The sequence below is a fragment of the Lontra canadensis genome, unplaced genomic scaffold, assembly GCF_010015895.1.
Source record: "Lontra canadensis isolate GAN:19392208 unplaced genomic scaffold, GSC_riverotter_1.0 scaffold201, whole genome shotgun sequence".
NCBI lineage: Eukaryota > Metazoa > Chordata > Mammalia > Carnivora > Mustelidae > Lontra > Lontra canadensis.
In genome coordinates, this window is record NW_022631195.1 from 561,184 (window position 1) to 586,122 (window position 24,939).

A 24,939-nucleotide genomic window follows, 5' to 3' on the forward strand; every position below is an offset into this window, starting at 1 on the left:
AAGTTGTGCAAGAAACCAAATATAACCCTAGGACAGCTTGTTCTCTGCTGAGACCTGCAGTAATGAAGCTGTAATAATACACACCACACTGGGACGATGCTGGGTCAGGACCCTGAGGCCAGTGAGCCCCCTCTTCGCCAAGGACACCAGCAGGGGACACCTTATGTAGAAAAACCAATAAAAAGCAGTAAAAGCATGTGCAGCTTGTGAGAGATGGATTTTACATGCCTGAAGAAATAGCTAAGAGTTAAATCTGGAAAGGATCAGACTTGGAGACTGCATTGATCATTTATTGTTGGCTTAAAAAAACAAACATTCCACTTTTAAAATGATATGTGTATAACTTGGATAAAAGTTAAAATGAAAACCTCATTAAGCATGACTAAATGAAGCAATGATAGTATTGATACTTTTGAGTTCAGTTTAATGGGTACACAACCTGTTATGCGCTCGACACTCAAATTGTTCAAGACAGCATTGGGATTTCCAACTAGACTTGAATGTTACTGTAGATTTGTTAAAGTTGAAGGAGTAACTCTGTAGGGTATTGGGGTGTTTAAGACAACTTAAGATTCACTATGTTTGTACACTTAATTCATTTGATACACCTTGGTAACTTTATTTTAGTTTTTGGTTAGGGTAATGTAGTAGGTGGAAAAATGATGCCCTCTCTCCAGGATGTCCATGCCCTAACCCCCAGAACCTGTGACTGTTACTTTATATGGCAAAAGGGATTTCCATACATGATTAAGGACCTTGTGATGGGGAGATTATTCTCGATTATTCAGGGGGACCCAACCTAATTACATGAAGCTGTCCTGGCTGCAGAAAACCACAGATGGATCATGAGAAAGACTCGACCGGCTGTTTTTGGCTTTGAAGACGGAGGACGAGTACATGAGCCAAAGAATGGCGGTGCCTGTAGAAGCCAAAAATGACCTTCAGTTTATAGCAGGCAAGAAGATGGGGACCTTGACCTTACTGTTGCAAGGAGATGAATTCCTGGCCAGTGCCCGTGCCATCCCTGACACCCGCAAGCCAACAACCTGAAGCAGAAAATGGAAACCTAGGCAATAGTTTTAGGCTCACCTAGAACCTTCAGAAAGGAATGCAGCCTGGCTAACGCCTGGAGAGACCTGTACCAGACTTTTGACCTGCAGAACTACAGTAAATCTGTGGTATTTTAAGCCACTAAGTTTGTGGTAAATTCTTCTAGCAACAACAGAGAAGTAACACAGTGGTGAGCTTTCCTGGTTTGACAATAGAAATTCCTCAAAAGAAACCTGAATGCAGTAAGTTCATGCAATTTAAAATGTTGAAGAACGCTTAACTCAACTTGGAGACAGAGGGGAGGCGGTCTGGGAGAAAGGAGGCTCGGGCAGTGAGGAGTGGGAGGGAGTTGAGTGGGAGAGACAGGGAGTCAGGGGCTGCTGTCCTCGGGACCTGGGAGGCAGCTGCCACAGGAGGGGGTGAGTGACTATACGTGGGGGGTAGTGCGTTTGAGAGAAAGCACAGTGAGAGCAGGGAGGATGCCTGAGCCCAAGGCCTCCAGGTCTAGGAATGTGGGAGGGAAAACAGCTCTTTGGAGAGGGCTGTGGGGGGCCAGAACAGTCTGCAGAGGGCGTGGCAGGTCCCTGTCCCAGAGCAGTGGAAAGTCAGAGGGGGTCTCCAAGGTGGGTCTGCGCTGGGCAGGGGCTGGAGGGCTGTGCAGGAGCCATGTCGGGCTGGGGACTCATGAAACGTCTCTGCCATCTGCTTCTCCAGCCAGGTCGTGGCCCTACCCAGTGCCCAGCATAGTGCCTCACGCCTGCAGGTGTGGTACCACTGGCTTAATGGGGGGTTCCCAGGGTGGGTCTGTGGTTCCAACAGGGTGTGGAGCGTTGCCCTGGGCAGGCATCTGTCTGGGACTGATCCCCCAGCCCCAGCACGGTGGCTCCCTGCAGCGCAGCCTCTCCCGTGCTGAAGGCTCGATCACCCACCAGATATCTTGGGGTGGGGGAGAACTCTTGGCCAGGAAATACAGGATATGAGAAGGGACTGTGAGTTGTGCAAGCTGGCTAGGTGGGAAAATCCTGATCCGGACAACATGTGGGGCCTAACTACTCCCCTGAGCCCCAACCCAGGCTCCTTTGCCCCTGATGGGCCCCAAACCCACCACCCTCCCCACCCCACCCCACTCCAGGGCCTCCTTGAAAGCCATGGAAGGCAGAAGCTCCTCACTAGCCGGCCTCTGGTCATCAGCCCCCAAGCACGTAAGCAGAGGTCAGTCAGCCCCTGGTCCCCTAAGCCCTGGGCCAAGGCTGAGCTTCCCCACGTGGGCGGCCAGGGCCGGTCCCCGGGGACTGGGCTGCAAGGTCACGGCTGAGCTCCAAGGTACTTAAGGAAGGTGCTTTCCAGGAAGGCAGCCAGCTTGGTCCGGTCATCCTGCAGGGCGGGAAGGAGGCATGGGGTGACAGGGGTGCAGACTCTGCTGTCTCTCCCTCCCAGCCTGGCTAGGTCAGCCTGCACACCTCGTGAACGAAGCCATAGTGTACCAGCTCGGCGGCGAGGTCCTGGGCACTGTCAGCTGCAGCAGGGACATGGTCAGGGGCGGGACAGAGGAGTGAGGCCACCGCCTGTGCCCACACCTGCACCCGCCCCTGCCCCGGGCCCCGCCTGGCCTACTTGGGAGCAGGTCATAAGTGAGCTGCCTGTGCAGCCGGTCCTCCAGCACCAGGAGCAGAGTCAGCTGTGGAGGCAGGAGGGTGTGCTTGGCTCCCAGAGTCCACCCAGCACCCCCAGCTGCCTCGCCCTACCCTGCTCCTCCGTGGGCCCCAGCCCCTGCCCTGCTCACATGCCAGCGGGCCTTGTCCTCGCTTCTCTCCAGGTTGCACTGCATCTGGATCACCTGGGGACAGGGTGGACCAGGGTCACCCAAGAAGGCCTGGCCTCAGCAACTGGCGGTAAGCACAGAGGCTGACTCGGGGCCCTGAAGGGACAGTAAGGACTAGCAATGCGGGCAAAGCTCTAAGGAGAGCCTAAGAAGCACATTCACTGCAGGTGGCCTGGCCAATTCAGGAACACTTCTAGAAGGGTGGACACCAAGTCTGGGTACTGAAGGACAAACAGGGTTTTCACAGGTGGGGAGAAGACCTGAATGAGGAGAGAGCTGGGAGAAACAGTGGAAGGGACGGGTTGGCAGGGAAAGGAGCAGAGGCATACAACGCCAGTAGCGCCAGGCCTCAGGACACCTGGGGATCAGGCTGAAGGCCCCTAGCATCTCTGGGGGCAGCCCTGGCTGTTAGGACATGAATTCTGGCTGGAGGGAGGAGGCTAGGTTGGCGGCTGGTTCAGCATCCAGGTAGGAAATGGGGATGACCTAGATCAGGGTGGAAACCACGGAGACACACCCAAGGCCAAAGCCAGAGCCTCTGGAACCCAGTAGGTATGGACATGGAAAGGGGGAGCGGGGCTGAGGCTGACCAGGGCAGGCCCCTGGCCAGGAGGGAGCCTTCCAGGAGGAGAGATTGGGGGAAACACAATGTCTGGGAGGCCTTGGAGGACGCACTGGGACACAAATGTCAGGGAATCAGCAAGCCGGGGGTGGGGGCATCAGAGAGGCCCAGGAGCGCGTGAGATTCCCGGCTGGCAGCTGCTTGGAGCCCAGCAGGACCCGGGCAGGGCCAGGGGGCTGGCACCAAGGGATTCGGGAAGGGTCTGCAGGGGGCAAAGAGCCTCTGAAAAAGGGGGTATCCTAGCTCGTCTCCCATCTCCTACCCCCAACATCAGGGTCAACCAGGACCTGGTTTCTGGCAGCCTGGAGGAGTGCTGGGCTGGGAAGCACTCAAAGCCCCTGGCAAGAGACCTCTCTGGGCTGTGGATGGTCTCAGTGCAGCAGGAGCCCAGGCTCACCTTCCTGGTTTCAGAGTCAAAAGGTTCTGGCGTCGGGGTCTTGGCCTTCTGGGCCTCCTCCGGGGGCGGGGCCAGCACACGGGGCAGCCCCAGGGGCCGAGCAGCCGCAAAGTTCATCAGCGGGTAGATCCCGTTCCTGGGGATACACTGGGGTGGCTGGGGGCTCAGGCCCCGCAGCCCCTGGTTCCCCAGACTCACAGCAGCTCTCACCTGACATCCTCCAGGAATTTGTCGAGCTCCAAGCAGGAGACCTCCGAGTACCTGGCACAGGTGGGAGGGGCACGTGAGGGGCAGCAGCCCCCCTGTCCCGCTGGCGGGGGCTGACCATGCGGAGAGGGGAGGCGGGAGAGGGGAGGCGGGGGCGGGGGGCGGGGGGCGCCCACGCTCACCGCCACTGCCGCGGGGGCCGGGGCGGCCGGGGGATCTCGGCCAGGACTGCGTGCAGGTCCACCGCCTTGCTTTTTTCCTCCACCACATTCTCAGGCATGAGGTCTGCAGGCGTCAGGAGCACACCGGGTTCTTAAGGGAGCCCTCTCGCACCCAGAGCCCAGGCTCCCGGCCGCCCCGCCTGTCGGGCCTCACGCTGGTGCTGGATGATGCAGTGAGCCGCCAGCAGCTTCAGCGAGTGCACCTCAAAGAGCACGCGGTGGAAGAGGAGGTTGTGGGCGGACGGCCGATGGCTGGGGTCCTGCGCCAGGCAGGAGAGGATGAACTCCTGCGGTTGTGGAGAGGGGAGGCCAAGGAGGGCACACAGTGAGGAGAGCAGGGCCCTGAAGTCCCCAGACCCCAGGGGTCCGGTCCTCGGGGGAGTCTTCTTGCAGGAAAGGGCAGAGGGACAGGCATACTGTTAGCAGCCAGGCCAGGACCCACATCTACAAGCGGAACCATCAGGCCCTGGGTCCAGAACTGGCCGTGCTCTACTCCCTGGACCGCTCGCAGAGATCACGGGGGGTCAGTGTGGTCACCTGCAGTCCACAGATGAAGCCTGCACTGCGGAGGGAGGACGGCAGCCCCTGCCCTGAGGTTCTGGGCAAGGTAGGGCAGGTGGGGAGTGATGGTGCTGGGCAGAAGGCCAGATCAGCCCAGGCTCCTGGAGGTCTGTGCAGCCCAGCATAAACCCATCTACCCACAGACGCTCCCCTTCGTTGCCTCAGCTCAGGCCCCAACTCCAGAGATGCCCTGATGGGTCTGCGCCCCAGCGCCCCCACACATGTCCTCCACTGCCCCCCACATCAGTTCTGGCTTCACTTCTCACCAGCCCCATCCAGGCCCCATCACTTCTGACCCTGATCCCCAGAGGCCACATGGTCAAGTCAGATAGCCTAGACAGACTGTGGACACACCCTCCAACCCATGTTCCCTTTGCCCCCTCCCCGCCACGACCCCGACCTAAGCTGGGGCCGCGTCACCTCTAGCTGGCTTCCTGGAGGCTTTAAGCCAGGGACGTGGAGTGGAACACTGGCTCCACCCCTTATCCCAAAGCCTGAGCCTCTCTGAGCCTCTCTCTTGTCTCCAAGACGAGCATGACAGTAGTACTCCCAGAGGAAGGCTCTCTCTAGTCTCTCCTTCCTTAGAAGGACCTTTAGGGCCTGCAGGCCTGAAACTCCATAGGCACCATGCGTCAGGCTGTCCTTGTGGGTGAGCCTTGGTGCAGGGGGGCTGGCTCATCCCTCCGCGGCACTGAACCCCTGAACCTCCCGCCTGTCCTCAGCACCACACCGGCCCTACCCGGGACCCCTTGGAGCCAGGTGCAGGGGGCAAGGCCAGCTGCTCACCCGCATGTTGGGGTCGCTCAGTGAGTGCCTGGCACGAGTGATGGCCTCTTCTGTGACCCGGGTATCCCCGTTGGCTTGGATCTCCAGCACAGCCATCTACGGGGCAGGGTCAGGTCAGGCATGGAGAAGAGACACAGGGTGAGCTAGCTGGGCGGCCGGAAGGCCCCTGGGCTAGTACCTCCAGTGCACACATCCCAAAGGAAAAGATGTCCACAGCAGTGCCGTCAGCAAACTCTGAAAGGGGAGAACGGATCAGGCTAGGCAGGGGAGATGCACGACAGCGGGGTCTCCAGTCTCAGCACTCACCGCCATACTCCGGCGGGAAGAAGTGCAGGTTCCGGACGTCCTCCCGCTGGGCACGGACTGGGCTTCGCAGATCACCTGGGAGCGCTGTGGACAGAGCAGACGGTGAGCAGACCAGGCAGCCCCGTGCCCGCCAGCCCCCTTGGGTCCCCACGCACCACTGGAGAAGACACGGTGCCACACTGCACAGGCCGCCACAGGGAGGAAGAATAGGCGTCAAGGTGAGGGGGCGTTGGGTGTCCTCTGCCCCTGGCTTCCGGCACCCCCTCCCCCGCCAAGCCCCCCCCCAACCCCGCCAGCACCGGAGCCAATCTTGATGAGGCCGTTGTGCTGGATGAAGATGGTGTCACTGGTCAGGTTGCCATGGATGATAGGGGGACTGCACGCATGTAGAAAGCTGCAGGAGGGAAGGAGAGTGGGTGCGGTCGGGTGGGGGGGGCACCGTAGGCATGGGGGCATGGCAGGGGCAAGCCCAGGCCCTCACCTGAGCGCGGACAGGATCTGTGTGCACCAGCGCTTCCAGGCCTGGTGGCGGATGGATTCCATCGGACCGGTGCGGAGAGGCGGCCGGGCCTGCGCTGCTCACCCACCTTGCATCCCTGCCCCGGCCCCGGCCCACTCCTGTCCCCAGAGCTGCCCCTCACCCACACCCCTGATGCAGCCCCGGCCCACTCCCCATACCCGGGCGTTCATGGCTTTGTGGTTTTTCTTGGTCTTTTTGAGGAACTGCTTGAGGCTGCCCGAGGACACGTACTCAGTGATGAAGACGACCTGCGGGGCGGGCGGGCTCCGCCAACTGCAGGTGGGTCCCTACCACCCCCCATCCCCCACCCCGGCTGCAGCCGCCCCCCACCCTGCGGCGCCCTGTGCCCGTGGCTCACCCGCGCCCGGGCTTCTGAGGCATCCAGCCAGTATTTGTGCAGCTTGACAATGTTGGGGTGGTCCACCAGCACCAGCTGCTCAAACATGGTCTGGATCTTCTCCTGGGAAGGGGGGTGTGGTCACGGGGTGGGGGGGTGGGGCCCGGTCGCTCAAGGAGTGGGCAGGCCTCACCTCATGGGCTGCGAAGGCCTTCCTATCCCCGAAGTGCAACTCATTCCACACCACCTCTACCCCCTCCTCTGTGTCCATGGCCAGGAAGGTGCTCTGGACCCCTGGCATGTTGCCCTGGTTCACCTGGCAGTGGGGATGGGGGACATGAGTGTGCTGATATGTGTCAGGAGACAGAGTGGGGGCTTGGGCTCCGCCCACATCCTTGGAGCGGACAGCAAGCATGGGAGGCTGGCCCTCAGCCCCTCCAGGGGACTGGAGGAGAGGTGGCCTCTACGAGCCAAGCAGGGGTATCTAGGGGCTGGGCTAAGGGGGTTTGGAGGTTTCAGGGCATTCAGGATGGTCTTCATGGGTCTGGTCGCAGAGGCATGGGGAGGTGGTCCTGGGAGAAGACTGAACCTTAGGGAACTGGGGGTCCCTCAGCAGGGCGTGGGGACCAGGCTAAAGGGGTCCAAGGCCCGGCCAATTAGGGGGCTGCCTGTGCAAGGCCACGGAGAGATTTCTGGCCTCCTGGATTGCCCAGCGCTCCCATCGCCACGCGTGTCCCCCTCGGCCCCTCCGCGGGAGGTGGGCGGCGACCACCCTCTCCGCTCCCCGACCCCCCCGCCCCGCGGTGCCCACCTGCTCCCGACGCTTCTGCCAGCGGCCGCACGGGCTCTCCTCCAGGATGTCGCTCTCGTCCTCGCTCTCCTCCTCCCGCTCCCGTTCCCGGCCCCGCCTCGGCGCCGGCTCTGGGGCCGCCATGGCTCAGCCGGCCCAGGCCGCCGCCCTCCGTGGGATCCGCGGCCCCACGCCGCCGCCGCCGCTCCCCGCCTGCCCTGGCCCTGCGCCCAGACGCCCAGGCGGGAGCGGAGCCGCCGGCCACCGTCTCGAGCCCCCACGCTGCTCCTGGAATTGGGAGACGCGGCGCGCGGCGGGCGGGGGGAGGAACCCGCCCGCTCCTCCCGAGCCGCAGTTTCGGGCCAAAGCCCTAATGGAGATTCCCGGCTAAGGGCCGAGCCCGCGCCGCGCCCAGCCCAGGCCCCGCCCATTCCAGCGCAAAGCCCCGCCCCGGACCCGCCCCGCGGCGGAGACCCCGCCCACCACTGCCCCGCCCGACGGCAGAGGCCCGGCCCACCCCACCTAAGGCCACGCCCCACCACGGGTCTCGCCCCGGCAGAGCCCACACTCGCGAGCTCCATCCCTTAGGAGTCCCCCCTCCCTGGCCGGAGTTCTGCCCGCACCTGACTAAGGCCCCGCCCCACAGAGTCCGTCCGGGTCGGGGTCCCGCCTATCCCACCTAGGGCCCGCGCCTGGAGGTCCTGCTGGGGGCCTACGCCCCCCAGCGCGGGCAGGAAACCTGCGCTCTCGGCTGCGGGGACAGCAGTCCCCGCCACCAGCCTGACTCCAGCGACCCGACCTCAGGGCTTTGGGTGCCCGCCTGGATCCCGGTACGTCCGGTCCTCCCGGGGCGCTCGGCCACTCGCGTGGGACCCGGTCCGGGGCTCCGGGAAACGTCCCCGCCCAGCTCTGGGAGCTGAGCGTTTCTTCTTGCATCCCTTCCGTGCCTCCCCCATCACGCTCGTGCTACACGCAGCCCGGAACCCAGCCCCAGACCGCCTATCAGTCCCCAGGCATCCCCCTCCCCCAGGGAACAGGGGGGACGGTCCTGAAGTGACAAGGAGCAGGCTGACCAGGTGATTTTAATTCATGATCACAAGCGTCCCACCACTCACACTTGTGTTCTTTCGTTTATTTGCACGTGTTTACTGTCCCACACTCCGAAAAGGCAATTTCTTCCCTTCTCTTCCCTTTCTGTTGACACAGAGGAGGCCAAAGTGGGGAGCCCCCCCTCACTGACCTGCAGCCACTTTCTCTTCAGGAGAGCCCTTGTCACACCCTCTGCCCATGTCAACAAGAGATGCGCTCTAGAATTCTTGCCTAAAATCTCCCTTTACCCCACAATCCCCACTGCCTTCCCATGGTCTCACACTCTCATACCTGCTGAGTTCCTCACCCACCCTTCATGGTCTCCTTCTAGGGGGAAAAGCGGTGCACACATGTGTCTTCTCTTTAATTCGAACCCCAGCCCTCAACTCCTACTCCATGTCTGTTCAGTGGTGTGTCAGAGACAACAGGGACACCTCCCTTACCCCCCCATGTTGCCCCAGATGACATCTCACCCCTTCTACCCCGTCCCGCTTTCATCCTCATGTGACCCGTGAGCTCATCAGGGCTGCTGCAGCCGCCTGCCCTGTGCCCCAGCTGCCACCCAGCACCAGGAGGCACGACCAGGGTGTCCCTCAGCTGCTCACAACTCTCTCTGTAGCAAAGAGGGAGACCGGGAAGGATGTGCCCCATGGCCCAATGAGACACCCTTCAATTAAGGACAGAAGTTCTAGAACCTTCCAGGGCTCACACTCTAAGACCTGCACCATTCACACAGACTATTCTAAGTGCAGCTCCCTGCTGCCCTACGTTTGTCCCATGGTTTTTAAAAAAATTGTTTACTGTCTCATCTCTACATTTAAAACATCTGAACACTCAAAAATCTGAAGACACTTTTGTGGGGGTGCCTGGGTGGCTCAGTCATTAAGCATCTGCCTTCGGTTCCAGGCATGATCCTGGGGTCCTGTGATCTAGCCCCGCTTTGGGCTCCCTGCTCAGCGGGGAGCGTGCTTCTCCCTCTCGCACTCCCCCTGCTTGTGTTCCCTCTCTCCCTGTGTCTCTCTCTGTCAAATAATAAGTAAAATCTTAAACACAAAAAACAACCTACAAGCCCAGCTAGGAGGAAAGTTGGTTTCTTAAAAAAAAAAAAAAAAAGACCTTTGTGTATAAACATGAACCTTTCTCTGTAAATTATAAAGAATAGAGGGCGAACCATGCTAGCAACACAACCCATGAGAAGACACACGCAACAAGAGACAGGTCCAAGAAAAAGCTTCAAACAGAGCACTCACGGAGCACACAGCACAGAGCACGGCCACCAAGAGGAACCCCAAGAGCCGCGGACCACTGACGGAAAGGAAATGAGTCCACAAGCAGGACACCACCTCTGAAACGTATGGGAATGCATTTAATGAACACAGGAGAACGATTGCCAAAAAAACAAAAGCAAAAGAAAAGACCTCTTAAATCTAATTAAATGAAGTTCTTTTTTTTTTTTTGAAGATTTTATTTATTTATTTGATAGACAAAGATCAAAAGTAGGCAGAGAGGCAGGCAGAGAGAGAGAGGAGGAAGCAGGCTCCCTGCTGAGCGGAGAGCCCGAGCTGCAACAAAGTTTATCAGAAAAGTTTACAATATCTACACCGAGATACACTGAGTAAAATTTCACAGGTAAACACTGCAGGCAGGTACATGTGAACAGCGAGAAGGAGACTGTGCTCCTATTACCACGGGAGGGAAAACACGAGGACACTGGAGAAACTAGAAGTGACTGCTTTGTCAACAGACATATAAAACAAGAGGGACAGATGAACCAAAAAGATTGGGAATTTTTGACATTGCAGAAATACAACACTATGGCCATAAACCACACAACACAAAGGAAAACCATCCTAACTCAACTAAGAGAGAGAAATAGCAGGCTGGTCTCTGGGTCAAGAGTAGCTCTCTGGAGAAGCTGCACATACGTGAGGTTCTCGTGCGTGTTGGGGTCGAAGAAGCCCTTGGTGTCGTCGCTCGGGTCCGCCAGGACGCGGTTCATGTCCTCGTCAAAGTAGCCGCGCCGGTAGGCCACGTCCACGGGCAGCCGGTGGCTGTGCACGGGGTCGATGATGCCGCCCGTGGCGATCTGCGCCTCCAGCAGGCGGAKGCCGTGGTCRCGGACGATGAGGTCCTTCTGCATGGCCTGGAAGAGGGAGATCTGCTCCCCCGTGTAGGGGTCGGTGTAGCCGGTGACGGCGCGCTCCGCGGACAGCAGCTTTGCGAACACGTCGGGCCCGATGAGGCCGGCCCTCAGGGCCTCCTCCACGGAGTATCTCTTGTTCTCCTTCGGGTTAAGGATGAAACCTGTGGCCGCCTGCGCCTCCAGGAGGATGAGAGCCGTGCCGTGCCTGAGAAGCCCCCTCCCGCGAGCCTCGTAGATGCTAAGGCGCTCCTGGGAGCTGGGCAGCAGCAGGCCGGCAACGCACCCGGTCCCTTCCAGGTATTTCTGCACGGGGTCCAGCCTGCCCACTTCCCGGGCTGTGGTCTGGCCTCGCTCCAGACGCTCGTACATGTCCTGCTCGATGATCCCCGCTTCTAGCAGCTCAGCGGGCATCACGGGCCCCCTCAGTCCAGCGAAGGTGGTCTTGGCCGTGGCTGCAGCATGCTCAAGGATGGCCCTCAGTGCCGCTGCCAGTTCCTCCGCCGAGATGGCGCCCTCCCGGTGCCGCTGGGCCAGGGCTGCCCTCTGCTCTGCGGGGATGGCCTCGGAGAAGAGCAGCTCCCAGAGAGACACGGGCCGGCCCTGGAACTGGCCCACGGAGATGGTGGTTGTGGCCTCACTTAAGGCCTGCCGGGTGCTGTGGTCGATGAACGGGAGTCCTTGTGGCTCCCCTCCAAGGGTGCCATTTGAGAGCGGAAGGAAGGCCAGCCCTGTCTCTGGGTCGGTGACACAACGGGCCATCAGCTGCCCATAGCCAAGGCTCTCCTGCGTGCTGGGGTCCAAGAAGCCAGTGGCCCGTGAGACACACCGCCGTGTTTCTTCGTCCAGGCATCCGAAGCGTAGGGCGCCCTCCAGGGGCAACCGGAGCCTGCGGGCTGGACACACGAGCCCCCCGGTGGCCAGCTGGGCATCCAGGAGTCGCAGCGCCAGGGACCTGTCCACCAGCTCCTTTTTCATGGCCTGGAAGAGGGTGACCCGCATGCTGCTGAAGGGGTCGTGGTAGCCTGTCACCGCCTGCTCTGCCACCAGAAGCTGCCCATGGAGCTCTGGGCCGAGCAGGCCAGACCTGACAGCCTCATCCACCCACAGCTGCTGGCCGGTGCCTGGGTCCACCAGCGCGCAGGTGGCGGCCTGAGCCTCCAAGAGCGGGAGCGCCATGGCCATTGGGAGCAGGTGCTCGGTGACAGCCTGGAAGAAGCTCTTCTTGCGGCCAACGGGCAGCAGGACAACCCCGGCCACGCTGCCCGTGCCCTGCAGGTAGCGCCTCACGGCAGCCCGGGCACTCACATCCGACACTGACAGCTTGCCCTCCTGAAGGCCCCGGGCGGTCTCCCCATCCAGGATGCCCACCTCCTGCAGCTCTGCCAAGCTCACTGCCCCACACAGGGTGTGGAACGTGGTTTTGAGGGGCAAGACGGCCAGCCCAGTGCCGGGGGCTCTCACACACCTGCCCAGCAGACTGCCGTAGGACAGCCACTCTCCTGTGTTGGGGTCCTGGAAGCCAGGGGTGCTGGAACTCGGCTTGCCCTCTGCCAGAACACGCCATGTCTCCTGGTCCAGGAGGCCCTGCTGACAGGCCAGCTCCGGGGTCACTCGCCCACCCCGAATGGGGTCCACCAGGCCCCCGGTGGCCAGCTGGGCCTCCAACCAGCTGTACCCCTGTGCTCGCCCTATCACCTCCTTCCCGATGGCCTGGAAGAGGGCCAGCTTCCCGCCACCATAGGGATCGGGATACCCAGTGACTGCCCGCTCAGCAGCCAGCAGCCTTTCCTTCAGCCCCAGGCCTACCAGGCCCTGCTGCACGGCCTCAGACACAGAGAGTAAGTGGCCCCGCGTGGGGTCCACGAGGCCCCCGGTGGCGGCCTGGGCCTCCAGCAGAGCCAGCCCAAGCTCACTGGACAGGAGGCCCTGCTTCATGGCAGCGTAGAGACTCTGGGCCTGGCTGGAGGCCTCCACGTATACCCCAGTGATGCTTTTGGCCTGGGGCCCGGAGGAGGTGCTGGCTCCCAACACAGCAATCATGGTCTCAGGGACGACGGTCAGCTCGGTGCCATTGGTGGCCAGGACATCAAGAGGAGGGGAGCTGTGGCCGTTCATTGTGCTTGGCCCTGCTGTGCAGAATCCACTCACCCAAGGTCCACTGTGTCTGCTCCCTGCAGGGGGGCACAGAAAGGCTCCATTAGGGGCCCTGGGATGGCCCAGGCAGGCAGGAGGGGAACAGTCAGGGGTCCACCCCAAACCCTTAATCAGCTTCCAGACATGGCTGGCCCTCCTGGCCATGTGAGGTCCTTTGTCTCACCCTGTGCGATCCCAGGAGGGACCAAGAGGGACCTCAGGCCAATCAGGCAGCTGCCAGCATGTGTGGGCTCTTCTCCTGTGGGCCTCTGTCCCTGCCCAACACCTTCCAGCACCCTCCCCAGGGTCCTGGTGTGGGCCGGGCCAGAGGGGCCTGCATGCTCTGGGCGGAGTCAGCCCTGAGCCCCTGGGGTGTGGCCCCTCCCACCTTCACCTTCCACCTCTAATTCGCACCTTCCAGCCTCCCAGGCCTCCCCCCTGCTCCCAAGAGCTCTTTCCCCCTCCTGCCACCCCCTGGGTTCAGGGACACCAGTACCCTTCCCCCTTCCAGTCACCACCTCCACCCCCCCACTCCATCCTGGACCCTCAGCTCTGGCCTCTGTTCCTTTCCCAGACCCCCACTGGGCTCCAGCTAGAACCCCCAGAGTCTCCTGCCTCAGCCTGACTTGGTGCCCTCCCAGCCCCCCAACCCCTGTGCTCTCTGGGATACGGCCTCCCTGTGCCCAGACACGGCCTCGGAGGCCCGAGAGAGCAAAGACTTGGTGCCCGAGGGCCAGTCTAGCAGGAACTGTGGGGATGGCCAGGCCCTGGGCCCTGGTCGGTGGCTCAGAGCCCCAGCAGCCCCACGGCTGTGCCCCGATTGTCGGAGCTGTGGTACCAAGTGCCTTACCTCCCCTCCCCCATCGCACCTGCGCACGAGCCTGCGTCACCTCCACCCATCCCTGTCCTGTGGGGTTCAATCATGTTCCCCCAAAAGACCTGTCCAAGTCCTAACCTCCAGGACCTAGCTTTATTTGGAAATAGGGTCTTTGCAGCTGGAACTCAGCTGAGGCCCCAGAGCAGGGAGGCCCCTAATCCCTGGCCTGCTTTCTGCACAGGAAGACCGAGGCGGAGATCTCCCACAAGGGGCCCAGAGGCACAGAGGACCAGGTCCCAGGGCAGAAGCGGACTCCAGCCCCGGCTCCAGGAACCATGAGAGGGGTGTCTGCTGCTCTAAGCCGCCCAGGCTATGGCAATGGCTGCGACAGCTCGGGGGAGCCACGGCCTCCTGCCCGCCATGCCCCACCCCGTGAACCGGCCCACACCCAGTTTCCTCAGAAGCACGCTTCATTCCGCCCCAGTGCCGGCCGACCACACCTGTCCTGGCAACCCAGCCAGCTCGCGCCCCTCCCCCACGCCCGCCGCGGGACAAGGCTCAGGACGCCTGTGCAGCTCTCCCCGGGGCCACCTTGGGCTCTGGCTGCCAGACCCAAGAAATGCATTTTGGAACAGACGGCCCCGCCTCCGGCCACAGCTCTGCGGCCTTCTCGCCGGTGACAGGGTCTGCTCCAAACCAGGGAGCCCCTCACACTGCCCTCCATCCCCCCAGCCCGACCTGGAGTCCCAGAACCACGTGCCCGGCTGCCTCCTGGACGCCTGCGCCCAGACCCTGAGGCTCTGCGGCAACCCCGCGACTCCGCGATGGCCCGTGCTCTGTAGAGGGTCCTCCCTCACGCAGTCTGTCCAGCCCGAGCCCTGAATCCCCTCACACCTTCTCCTGCCCCTGCTGGTCCCACCAGGGGTCCTCACCCGGCCAGCCCATCTCACGTCCCCGCCTACGGCCTCCAGGCACCCCTTAGCCTCCAGGCACCCCTTAGCCTCCAGGCTTGCAAGGACCACCTTCCCTGTTCCCGCCCTCTCCACCACCTCCAGCCCTGGAGCAGGGCAGGGTCAGCAAGTGATAGAGGGGCTGGGCAGCTGGGACCTCCATGGGAAGATCTCCATGCTGGGGCTGGACAGGGGGCAGCATGGCTGAGCTGGGTGCCGAGCTGCCACGGTCACCCGGAATCAACCAGGGCTTCGGTGACACAGATCTAGTACGGTGAACGCTTCCAGTGCTGCCCAACCCCACCTGGGACTGAAGGAGGGCCCCAGGCGGACGGCCCCTGCTTCTGCCCCCTCGGGAATTGCGTTGCCCTTCCTAGTCCCTCAACTTGGCTTGGGACCCTGCTGCGAGCCCCCGGGGTATGGATAGAGTCCTGCCCCCTTCCCTTCCCACACACAGATGTGGGGCCTGAGCCTTCTGGACCCCAGCAGCTCTGTGCTGCACAGCCGGGGGGGGGGGCGCAGAACGAGACAGACACCGAGCGGGACTTTGTGGGGGGAGCTGCGACCTGGCTGGCCATGGGAGCTGGGCTCCGGGAAGGGCCTCGAGCCACCCGCCTTCCCACCCAAGTGGAGCGTAGCACCAGGCATCAGGCATTTGAGACATGGAGGCTAGCCCAGAGCACCCAGTGGTGGGTGGTGTCTGCTAAGCTTCGGGAGATCACAATGGCTGAGCGGCCAGCTGGGTGTCTAAAGCCATGTGGGTCCCAGTGGGGCTTCACAGTGACCATGACAGTGACCGTGAAGACTGCCGTGGGGGCAGGCTGGGCAGCACCGTCCTGAGAGCTGGAGCCCCAGCCCCCAGGTGCCCCCAGCCCCCGGGGGGGGTGTACTACCTAAAATGTGAGGCACCTGTCCCCGCAGATGGACCACGTGGGTCCAGGAGCAAAGCGACGGAAGCAGGCGCGGCCCCCCACCATCCCTCCAACAGCCCCACCCTCTGTCCCTGTGGCTCTGGGGTCCATCCCAGAGGATGACGGCTTCTGCCTGGGACAGTCCCACTGCGCTGACGGCCAAGGCTGCTCCCAGGATGTTCTGGCTCCTCGTGTCCAGGACCAAGAAGCCTGAAGAAGAGCGAGCCGACCGCCAGGAGAAGGGGGGGTCTGGGACAGGGTGGAGGCAGGGGTGGGCCCCAGAGGCCCACGCCGGGTTCTGGTAGCTAACAGACAGTGTTCCCACCTGAGGGGCGCGCCAAGCCCAGCAGACAGGCGGTGGGGGTGGGTGGGGGAACGAGGAGCGGAGAGGAGACCCTTAGTTCGTGGGTTTCCTGGGACGAGAAGCCCGTCAGCACCCTGGGACCTGGTGGTGGGTGAGGGCCACCCTGACCACCTGGCCCCAGTGCAACTCCATTACAGGCAGGCTGGCTCCCCCCTCCACCATCCTCCCTCTACAGGAACCGTCCTGAGACCACCTAATGGTCCTGCCGGCAGACTCTGCTCCTGGCACCCCACCCGGACACATGCTTTGTGGCCCAGCTGCACCGAGGATGGGCGTGTTTGTAAAATGTGCCTGTTCCCAGGTCCCAGGACTGCCTTCAGAGGGGGTGTGAGCCCAGGGAGCCATGCGTGGCCCACACCCAGCCCTGCCCCAGTCCCAGCAGGGGTGCCAGGGAACAAGGCTATGGGGTAGGGAAGACAGTGTGCCTTTTGCCAGGCAGAAGAGGGAGGGAAGCGTGTTCTGGGCCACGTGGGGGCGGGAGCAGCTAAGCGATCAGGGCTGTGGGTGGCCCTTGGCCTGGACGTGGGCAGCCAGCCCGGAGCCAGACAGGCTGTGCTGGGGGGCAGGCAGTGCCAGGCAGGCACTAGACAAGAAAACTAGAGCCAGTACATGCTCTGGGAACAGGAGGCTCCCATTTCCTGCACAGAGGGCATTCTTGGCTGGAGGGAGGGGTCTGAGTGTCGGAGGGAGCAGGAGAGCAGGATGTGAGGGCCCAGAGAGGCCCTGTGCCTATGACAGCTGGGCCACGCCCTCCTCCCCCCTTTGGCTGGCAGTGACCTTGAACCTGGTCTGAGTCTCCCTGGACCCTGCCCAGGTGGGACCCGAAGAGGACTCCAGGAGTGGGTACCTGAGTCTGCAGTGGGGACCTTGGGAAGGCAGCTGGACAGAGGGGTCTAGAGCTTGGGAGAGACAGACCAGGGCATATGACTGGTGTCCAGGGCCTGGGGAGTGGGAGAGGGAGAGCTTTCAAGAGTGGGAGGCCCAGGCCAGCCCAATGTCACAAAAGCCAAGCTGAAAGATGGGTGTCCCAGAGAGGGGGCCACCAGCCTATGGGGGCTGGCCTTGGGGCTACTGGCCTTGGGGCTGGGGGAGAGAGGCTGAGCGGATTTTCCAGGAAGGAAAAAGGAATCTGAGGCGGGGGGGGGGGGGGGGGGTGTCTCTTCCTGTGGCATCCTTGAGTGGCCCCAGCTCAGGTGGGCCCCAGGCAACAGGGGGAGGAAGACAATTCCTGAGCAGGGTGAGTCTGCATTCCCTGGGCATGGGCCATCAACTGTCACCACTGTTGAAGGTCAGCCCCCAACCCCCAGCCTGGGATGGGAGCGGGGCAGCGGGCGGGCTGGCAGGCCACCTGAGCCATATGGCGACAGAAGCAGGAGGCCAGGCTGCCTCAGGCCTGCAGAGAGAGGCGGCAATCCCGGCCTTTGCCCGACTGCCGACACCTGCAGGAAGGTCCCACCCACCTCTACGGGGCAAAGACCAACGGCCACAGAAGTCGGCATGACAGGAGGGTACAGGGAAGACAGAGCCCCTGCAGACCCTGCCTCCCAAGGACCTTGAGATGACCCGGCGCAGGCGTCCCTGTGCCCACCCATCCCCCGACCCCACAGCAGGTAGCTCCCCCAGCTGGCCAGCACCGCCCCTCCCTGCCCCGCCGGCCAGGAGCAGCACCGCCCCTCTCTCCTGCCCCTACTGTCCGCACCCCCTCACTTCGCCCCGCCCTACAAGGTGCCCCCACCCCGCCCCCCAGGAACCCGACCTGCGGACCCGCCGGAGCCGCCCACCAGCCCTGCGGCGGGTGCGGGGGAAGCGCGGGGTCGGGGAGGATCCCCGCGGGCGGCGTCTCCCATGTCGGGGCTGGTCACCAGGACCCCTGCCCAGCAGGGCCGGAGGGAGGCCAGCGGCCCGGGTCGGGGAACAGCCGAGCCCAGAGCTCCGGCCGCTCCCCGCGCGCGTCGCGCCCCCGCGCCCGCCGCCCCAGCCAAGCCCCGCGCCCTCGCAGGGGTCTCCGCGTCGCTCCCCGTGGCCCGGCGTGTCCTACCTGCCGCCCCCCGCTCCCACGCTCAGTCAGTCGCCGCGCGCCGCTGGCCGGTGCGCCCGCCCCCGGGGGTTTAAACTCGCCGCCGGCCCCGCCCCGCCGCGGCCCCGCCCCTGTGGGGGTGGGCAGGGGCAGGGGGCGCGCCCCGAAGCGGGTGCGGCTGGCAGGAGCCCGGAATCCCGCGGGTCCGGACCGACGCCCCGGGCGCGCCCCTCTGGCGGGCAGGCCGCCTTCGAGCACCCCTGTTGAGGAAGGAACGGTGGAGGGCGGCTGCCCTCTCCGTCGAACCCCGGCCTTGTCGACCGCTCCCCCAGAGCCCCCGCGTGGGGTGCCCGAGGGGGCGCATCCCGAGCCTCAGGGCGCTGGAGTGGAGTTTGTAAGGGAAACGCAGACCCACCCACGCGCTTTCCCTCTCCCAAACGCGACTTCGTTGCCGGGCTGGGAGGCCTGCTCTGCCGCATCCTGTCCAGACCCCTCTCGGGCTGTCTGCTGGGTTTGCTGGCTCCCTGGGGCCAGCTCCCTCCACTGCTGCTTGGACTTGTGTGGGCTGAGCCGGGTGTCCTCAGATGCTCCCCCAGTCCTTTCTGAGAGAGATGGCCAGGCCCCATCCCACCAGTCCAGCCCCGCCACCTGGGCTCAGGGGAGGTCCCCTGTTGGTCCCGGAGTACCTAGACCACATCTGGAAAGCCCATGCGAGCGCCTGCCCTCTGGGGCTGCTGCAAGGCGATAGAGGCCCAAACCTCGGGGGTAAAACCTTGGGGGCCAGCCTGCTGGGGACCACAGCCCAGGGCAGGAACCTCTCATAGATCTCCTGGCTGGTCTCCCTTTAGACTGCCCAGACACTTTAGATGGACAGGGTAGTGCTGTGCCCCTCATCCCCCCAGGGCAGAGCCCCAGGCAGCCCCCTCCATCCCCAGTCCCTGCCCTGGGGCTCAGTCTCCCTGCTCCCCTAGCCCCCACCTTCGCTGAGTCATTCCTGACCTCCTTCAGGGCCAGCCAGCCACCTCTGACAGGTCCCTCTGCCCTAGGGGTCTGGACTGCTGGGGGAGGGGCTCTGGCCTCACCCCTGCTTACCACGCCCACACTCACACCTGCTCACCAAGGCTCCCTGGACCTGGGGCTAGCCTCCGCTCACCCGGGCAATGGTCCCCATCTCTGTGGCCTGTACTTGCCATCCTGTGAGGCTGCTGCTGGCCACTGGAGGGCCCTATCCCCCACAGAGGAGTGAGCTCTGGCTGGCATTCCTAGCTTGGAGGGAAAACAGCCTCTGCCCACCATGCTGCTGGGCACTCACCGACAGGCCTTACTCTCGATGAGGAGCTGTGTCCCTCCCCCAGGTTCACCTGTTGAAGTCTTAAGCCCTGAGTCCCTCCGAACCTGACCTTACTTGGAGGTTGTTGGAGATGTAATCCGTTCAGACAAGGCCTCCGGCCGTCCTGACTGGTACCCTTGGAAAAAGGGGGGATTTGGGAAGACACCCCCAGAGGGAAGACACCATCTGCCAGCCAAGGAGAGAGGCCTGGAGCAGACCCTTGCCCTTGTACCCCTCAAAGGGAGTCAACCCTACGACACCCAGACCAGCCTCCTGACCCACCGCTGACTGGTTTGTGCTGTTGAAGCCTCTGTTGAGACCATGCTCGCATGTGCAGACGAGAGCTGCGGCAAGTGAGAAGGGGAGCGACCTCAGCATCTATTGGCCACCCCAGCCCTCCTGTGCTGCAGGAGATGGGGGTGGGGGGGAGGCCCGGGTGGGCTGTGCCTCTAGGCAGCCTTAAACCTGGAAGAATGCCTGACCTGGGCTTCAGAATTAACTTTCTTTACATCTTGCTCCAAATATATGTTTTCTTTCCAGTTACTGCATAAGTGGGGGGGTCATAATTAGCAACACTGAGCTCTTAACTAGGAGCTCTACTTGTTATAGCTGCTAGAAGGTGCCCCCCTCTCTGTCCCCAGCCCAACTGGGACAGCGTCAAGCTGACCCAGTGCTGTCTCCAGCTGCCCTAGCCTGCCTCTGGAGGCCTGGCCAGGCCCCCAGTGTCTGCAGCCCTGACCCTGCGGGGGAGGGGACTTGAGGTTCCACAAGAGATGGGAGCCAAGTCTGGAAATTGCCAGGAAAAGCCTTCTTTTATTTATGTATGTATTTATTTGAGAGACAGAGTGAGAGTGAGAGAACAAGTGGGAGGAGAGGCAGAGGGAGAAGCAGGCTCCCCGCTGAGCAAGAACCACCCCCCCGAACGTGGGACTCGATCCCAGGACTCTGGGATCATGACCTGAGCTGAAGGCAGGTGCTTAATGACTGAGCCCCCCAAGGTGCCCCCCAAAAAGTCTTCTGGTCACCCTGCCTGCCCCAGCTTTCCTTCCTCCTCAGCACTCCAGAGGGCAGGTCTCTTCTGAATGGACCCCTTCCAGGGACAGCCAGGGCCCCAGGGCAGAGCCCCCAGGCTGTCCAGCTTGCCTGGGGTCACCTTTCTCCTCCCCGAAGACTCTGGGGGAGCTAACCCCACCCCCCAGTGTTCCGGGGCACCTGCAAGACTTCGGCCCAGCTTCCTCAGCCTATAGACCCCCTCACTGGTGACAAGCTCCACCGGCTCCCACGCCGTCGGCTCGCCAAGGCCCCCACGTGACCTTCAGTTCAGGGTCCTGCTCCCCCCTCCGTCCCAGAGGCTTCACCTCTACCTGCAACATGGCTGGGGAGGGAGAGCCCAGCCTCCAGGTGCAGCAGCCCACTCACCCTGCCTCCCTCCCAGCCCACCTGCCCCCAGCCCCCGCCGCCAGCCCCCTGGGTGGTGCCCCAACCTTCGCCCCACCCCAGACTGCCTAGGCCCCCCAGGACTGGCTGCCCCACTGGTCAGCAGGACCCGCCTCCCATGGTCTTGGCCACTGCTGTCCCTTCCCAGGCCCAGGGAGACCCTGGTGGGAACAGCCCGGGAACTTCTGGCCTGCCCAGGTCGCTGGTTTCCCCAAGGCGGACAGAGCCTAGGGCAGCCTCCAGCACGAGGGATGGGCAGCGGGGTTGGGGGGGCTCATGGCTTGCCCAGCACCCCCATACCTTGGTGTGCGCAGCCAGTGCTGGCCTCACACTGTGGACTTGCTGTCTTGGGGGTCACTGCCGGTGGCCCCTGTCCGAGCAGGCTCAGGCATGTGGCTCCCGCCCTCCACAGCCTGCACGGGAGCCCCTGGAGCCGCAGTGTCAATTGTCCGCCTGGCGGCATCCCCCCTGGCACAGCTCTGCAGCTCCTGGCCAGCCCCAGCTGTCCTCACTGTGCCGTGTTACCCTGTTTCCTGGAGAACAGTCCCAGGGCCTCGGCATGAGCGTGGGGAGCAGGCTGGGGCTTCTCACCCCCTCCTCGTTCCCTATGCCACGGACGGGGCAGCGGGCTCTCACCCCCAACCAGACCCCACCCAGCCCACAGGCACCGAAGGGGCCACAGGCGATGGGTACCAAGCCTGCCTTGTGTGCAACCGGGGGTCAGGGGAAGTGGGGGCAAGGCTCACACGCTGGGGAGCCTCTGGCTGGATCGACAAACCAGGGACCGCAGAACCACTCTGGGGGTTCCCACCTCCCCCTCCTCCTGAGCCGGATCTGAGCCCCTGGTCTGCCTTCTCCTCCCACCTCCACGTGGCCCTCACTGGCCTCTCCCTCTTCCTCTAGCCACCCCACCCCTGGGGCCTGGTTACCCCACTTCCCCCACCCAAGGCTTCCCGACAAGACACTCCCAACTGGTGGCTCTTACTTCCAGGAACCCCACATGTGGGACGCGCCCTCCCCCGTCCAGCCTGGAAGCCCCTTCTCCCAGGCCCCTTGCACAAGGGTTGATTCCCCCAGAAGGGGCCCTCCTGGCTCCCTGCCGGCTCACGGTTTTCTAACACGCTTTTGGTCTGTGGTCGGCTTTGCCCATTCATTGGCTCGTATACTAATTCCTTGTCTGGTGTTGGCTGCTTCCAAGGAGTGGATACTCTGTCCAGCAGACAAGCCTAGGAACGTGTCCTCCACCATGCTGAGCCCCGGATTCTCCCAGGAACACACCCTGCCTGGGGAGGGGTGCCCAGAGATCCAGCCTGCAAAGGAGATCCCAACCTCGGGGGCAGCCTGGAAGCATGGTGGGCCCCCCCCAGCCGCCTGACAGCAGAGTGCCTGTCCCCCCCCCGCCCCCCACAGCCTGAAACCACTCGGGCCTGCCCTTGCCCGGGCTCGTCCTTATCGTGGGGTTTGTGCTGCTGTTGCCCGGGGAACTTTCCATCATAAAATGCTGGGTGGGGTGGGCAGGCAGACAGGCCAGGGCAGGCTGCAGACAGGGGTGGATGGACGGCCCATCCCACGGTACCGCCTGGCCCACCCTGCCCGTCCGACCCTGTGCTCAGCCTCCACCCTTGGGTCCGCAGATGGCCTAGCGTGTGGGCCGCACACACAGATGTCCCCGTGCGCCTGGGTGCGCCCAGCCACCGGGGTGGCCTCTCTGTGCCCAGAGCGTTTCTGGACCAGCTGTGCCCTCTGGCCCCTGGGTCCCTGCCACCTTGTCCCTGCTCTTGCTCGGGCCTCCCATGGGGGAGAGGAGTCCCCGCCTCCTGACACCTGGTCCCTGTGGTCGGTTCCCCACCCGAAGCAGGGCCGGGTCAGGCTTCTGTTTGTGCCTTCACAGAGCTGACCAAAGGCCTGCGGCAGGGGACGGGGAGGCCAGGGGCAGAATTGGGGCAGCCTCTGTCCTTGCCCAGGGGGACCTGGGGCCAAGGTCTTGGGCTGAGCCGGGCTCCCCGGGCGAGGACAGTAACCACCACCCAGAGGGACTCCGAGTGGGCCTCACCCCGCTGGCAGCAGCTTGGGTGGCCACATGGCCCTCCTCCCCAACGGAGCATGGCTCTCGGGTCCCAGCAGCAGCATGGCGTGGCCTGTCATCGAGAGGGACACGAAAGGAGCAGGGGCCCCGACCTCTGGGCAGCCCCACTCTCCCGGCTGCATGCCCAGCAGAGACTGGTTTGCTGAAGCCGCGGGCTTGGGTGCCGCACTTCCCAGGACATCACGCGGCCCCCGGGCTCAGGCACAGGCCGCGTCCACCTCCAAGACTTCCCTTCGGAGCGTCCTCCCCTGGCACCTTCAACCTGATGCTCCCGGGACCTCTCCAGAGACCGCACCTCACCCAGCGGCCCCTCCCCACCTGGGATAAGGACAGTCCAGCCCTGGCTGGGCTGACTGCCACCCCACAGCCCGGCCACAGGCCCTGCAACACGGGCCGTGGCCGGACCGGGGTCTCCGGGGGGGAATGCCGTCAGCACGAGTTCTGCAGACACAGCCCAGACGGGCCGCCGTGAGCCCCACCACCCTGACCCCCCGGCCTGTGTCGGGTGAATTGGCGTGAACGTGCCGTGGCTGGCGGCAGGGAGGCCGGTGCGGGGAGCCGGCTTCGGAGGGATGGGGCCCGAGTCTGCTGGGGTGAGGAAGTTCAGGTGGCCCAGGAGGGTCAGGAGGGAGCTGTTGAGGGGACCTCTGCTCCCCCTGCGTGGACTGAGCCAGGGAGGCCTGGCAGCTCACACACCTGCGACTTGGCCCCCCAGGGGCTGGGGGCACTCCGAGCGCCTAGAGGAGAGGGTGGCACGGGGTAGGGGTGTCTCTTGGGAGAACTGATTCCTGCGAAAACTCATTTACCACCCCCTTGACGGGCAGGAGGTGTATGTTGAAATAAGAGGCTTTTCTTTGCAAGATGCAGATTTACGAGGTCTTGGCAAGAGCCACGGTTTGGCCCTTACAGGGGCGTGTGGCTTCGTGACAGAAAGCCTGAGTCTGGGGGATCCTGGAATCCGAGGGACCTGCGCCCCTGTCCTGGGCGGGCCTTCCCCCAGAGTCAGAGAGGCAGCAACACGGCTGGGCCAGGCAGAGGCCCCTCTGGGCCATGGAGGGCCAGGAAGACCCTAGGCTTTCGTGGGTCACCAAACACTCGATTCAAGCTGGCCCGAGGGAAGAGAGCAAGAGGGACCTGGCTGAGCCGCGGGGCATGGGCGTCCACGCAGCCCCAGCTCCAGGCTCCCGTCGCAGCGCCACAGGGTAAGGGAGAGAAACCTCCGGTGTTCGTCCCGGAGGATCTAGAGAAGGTTTCATTGGCTTTTGTTGGCACTGAGGGGACGGGTGTCCTCCCCGGGCTAGGCAGAGGGGCTGGCGAAAGGCAAACATGCACCTTCTCCATCCCTCCCTGGCTGCCGGGTTCCCGCACGCCTTCCCCGCTCCGAGCACCTCACAGGCGCCCGAGTCCCGGCCCTCAAGGGCACGACCATGTCCCAGCGGCGGCCAGCCTTTCTCCCCAGGCCGGGTTGCCTGGTGCAGTGGGGAGTGGGGCCGGGCGGGTCCCCCTGCACAGAGCATCCAGGACTCCAGTCTGCCCTGGAGACCACTGCCCCCCTGGGCCATCCCCTCCACCTGCTGCCATGTGGGGAAAAGGCCCCTTCTGTGGACAGTCACTCCACGCCCGACTCCCTCAGCAAGGGGCTCGGGGGCTGCCCAGCCGCTCAGCAGCTTCTAGAACCTCGAGCACCTGGGGCACGATCCCCCCGAGAGCAGCCCGGGGTCGGGCTCCCACCACCTGTCACCGCAGGGCAGCAGCCGGCCGGGGCTTTCTCGGGCCGTCCACCCAGCCCACCGCCTTCGCCCGGCCTCTGCCCTGGAGGCCACTGCCCATGTCCTCCTGCCCCAGGCTCCGTCCGCCCTCAGCCCCTTTGCCTGCAGAGCAAGCCGGGTCACTCTCCCATGCTCCGGCCCCCCCTTCGGGCCTCGTGACGCCACCGGCAGCCTCCCCCGTGGGCAGGAGGCCAGCCCGCCCTGAGCCGTTTACAGGCCCGAGCCTGCGTCCACTCCTCCGGCGGCCATGACGAGTGGCAACAACTGGGAGGCT

At 63.4% G+C, this 24,939-nt stretch overlaps 2 protein-coding genes across 6 annotated transcripts; both read right to left on the minus strand.

The window, feature by feature from the left end:
* Positions 1–2,167: 2,167 nt before the first annotated feature.
* NRBP2 (nuclear receptor binding protein 2) lies at positions 2,168–7,948 on the minus strand. 5 transcript variants are annotated; one of them, XM_032848255.1, is made up of 18 exons: positions 7,641–7,948; positions 7,023–7,145; positions 6,851–6,952; positions 6,651–6,740; positions 6,454–6,494; positions 6,272–6,366; positions 6,128–6,151; positions 5,973–6,056; positions 5,845–5,900; positions 5,667–5,762; positions 4,474–4,606; positions 4,281–4,383; positions 4,102–4,152; positions 3,892–4,027; positions 2,834–2,887; positions 2,665–2,728; positions 2,511–2,566; positions 2,168–2,424 (listed from the first exon to the last, which is right to left on the minus strand). In XM_032848255.1, the coding sequence occupies exons 1-18, from the start codon at positions 7,761–7,763 to the stop codon at positions 2,356–2,358; spliced, it is 1,500 nt and encodes a 499-aa protein (XP_032704146.1). In that variant the 5' UTR covers positions 7,764–7,948; the 3' UTR covers positions 2,168–2,355. The 5 variants fall into 5 exon arrangements, with proteins under 5 accessions (XP_032704146.1, XP_032704145.1, XP_032704150.1 ...); XM_032848254.1 differs by having other exon boundaries at positions 2,656–2,728; XM_032848259.1 differs by lacking the exon at positions 7,023–7,145 and having other exon boundaries at positions 2,656–2,728.
* A 2,579-nt stretch (positions 7,949–10,527) lies between these two features.
* On the minus strand, positions 10,528–12,966 carry LOC116861613 (epiplakin-like). The gene has a single exon (XM_032848333.1). It carries the CDS (start codon positions 12,964–12,966, stop codon positions 10,564–10,566), a length of 2,403 nt encoding a protein of 800 aa, XP_032704224.1. The 3' UTR covers positions 10,528–10,563.
* Between the last annotated feature and the right edge of the window lie 11,973 nt (positions 12,967–24,939).

Excerpts from the sequence above, each read along its gene's own strand:
- NRBP2 (XM_032848254.1), bottom strand. The coding sequence starts at position 7,763 with ATGGCGGCCCCAGAGCCGGCGCCGAGGCGGGGCCGGGAACGGGAGCGG. Across the intron at positions 4,607-5,666 it reads TGAGCGACCCCAACATGCGG|GAGTTCATCCTCTCCTGCCT; the intron begins GTGAGCAGCTGG and ends CCACAACCGCAG. Across the intron at positions 2,567-2,655 it reads CCTGCTCCCAAGTAGGCCAG|CTGACAGTGCCCAGGACCTC; the intron begins GCGGGGCCCGGG and ends TCCCTGCTGCAG.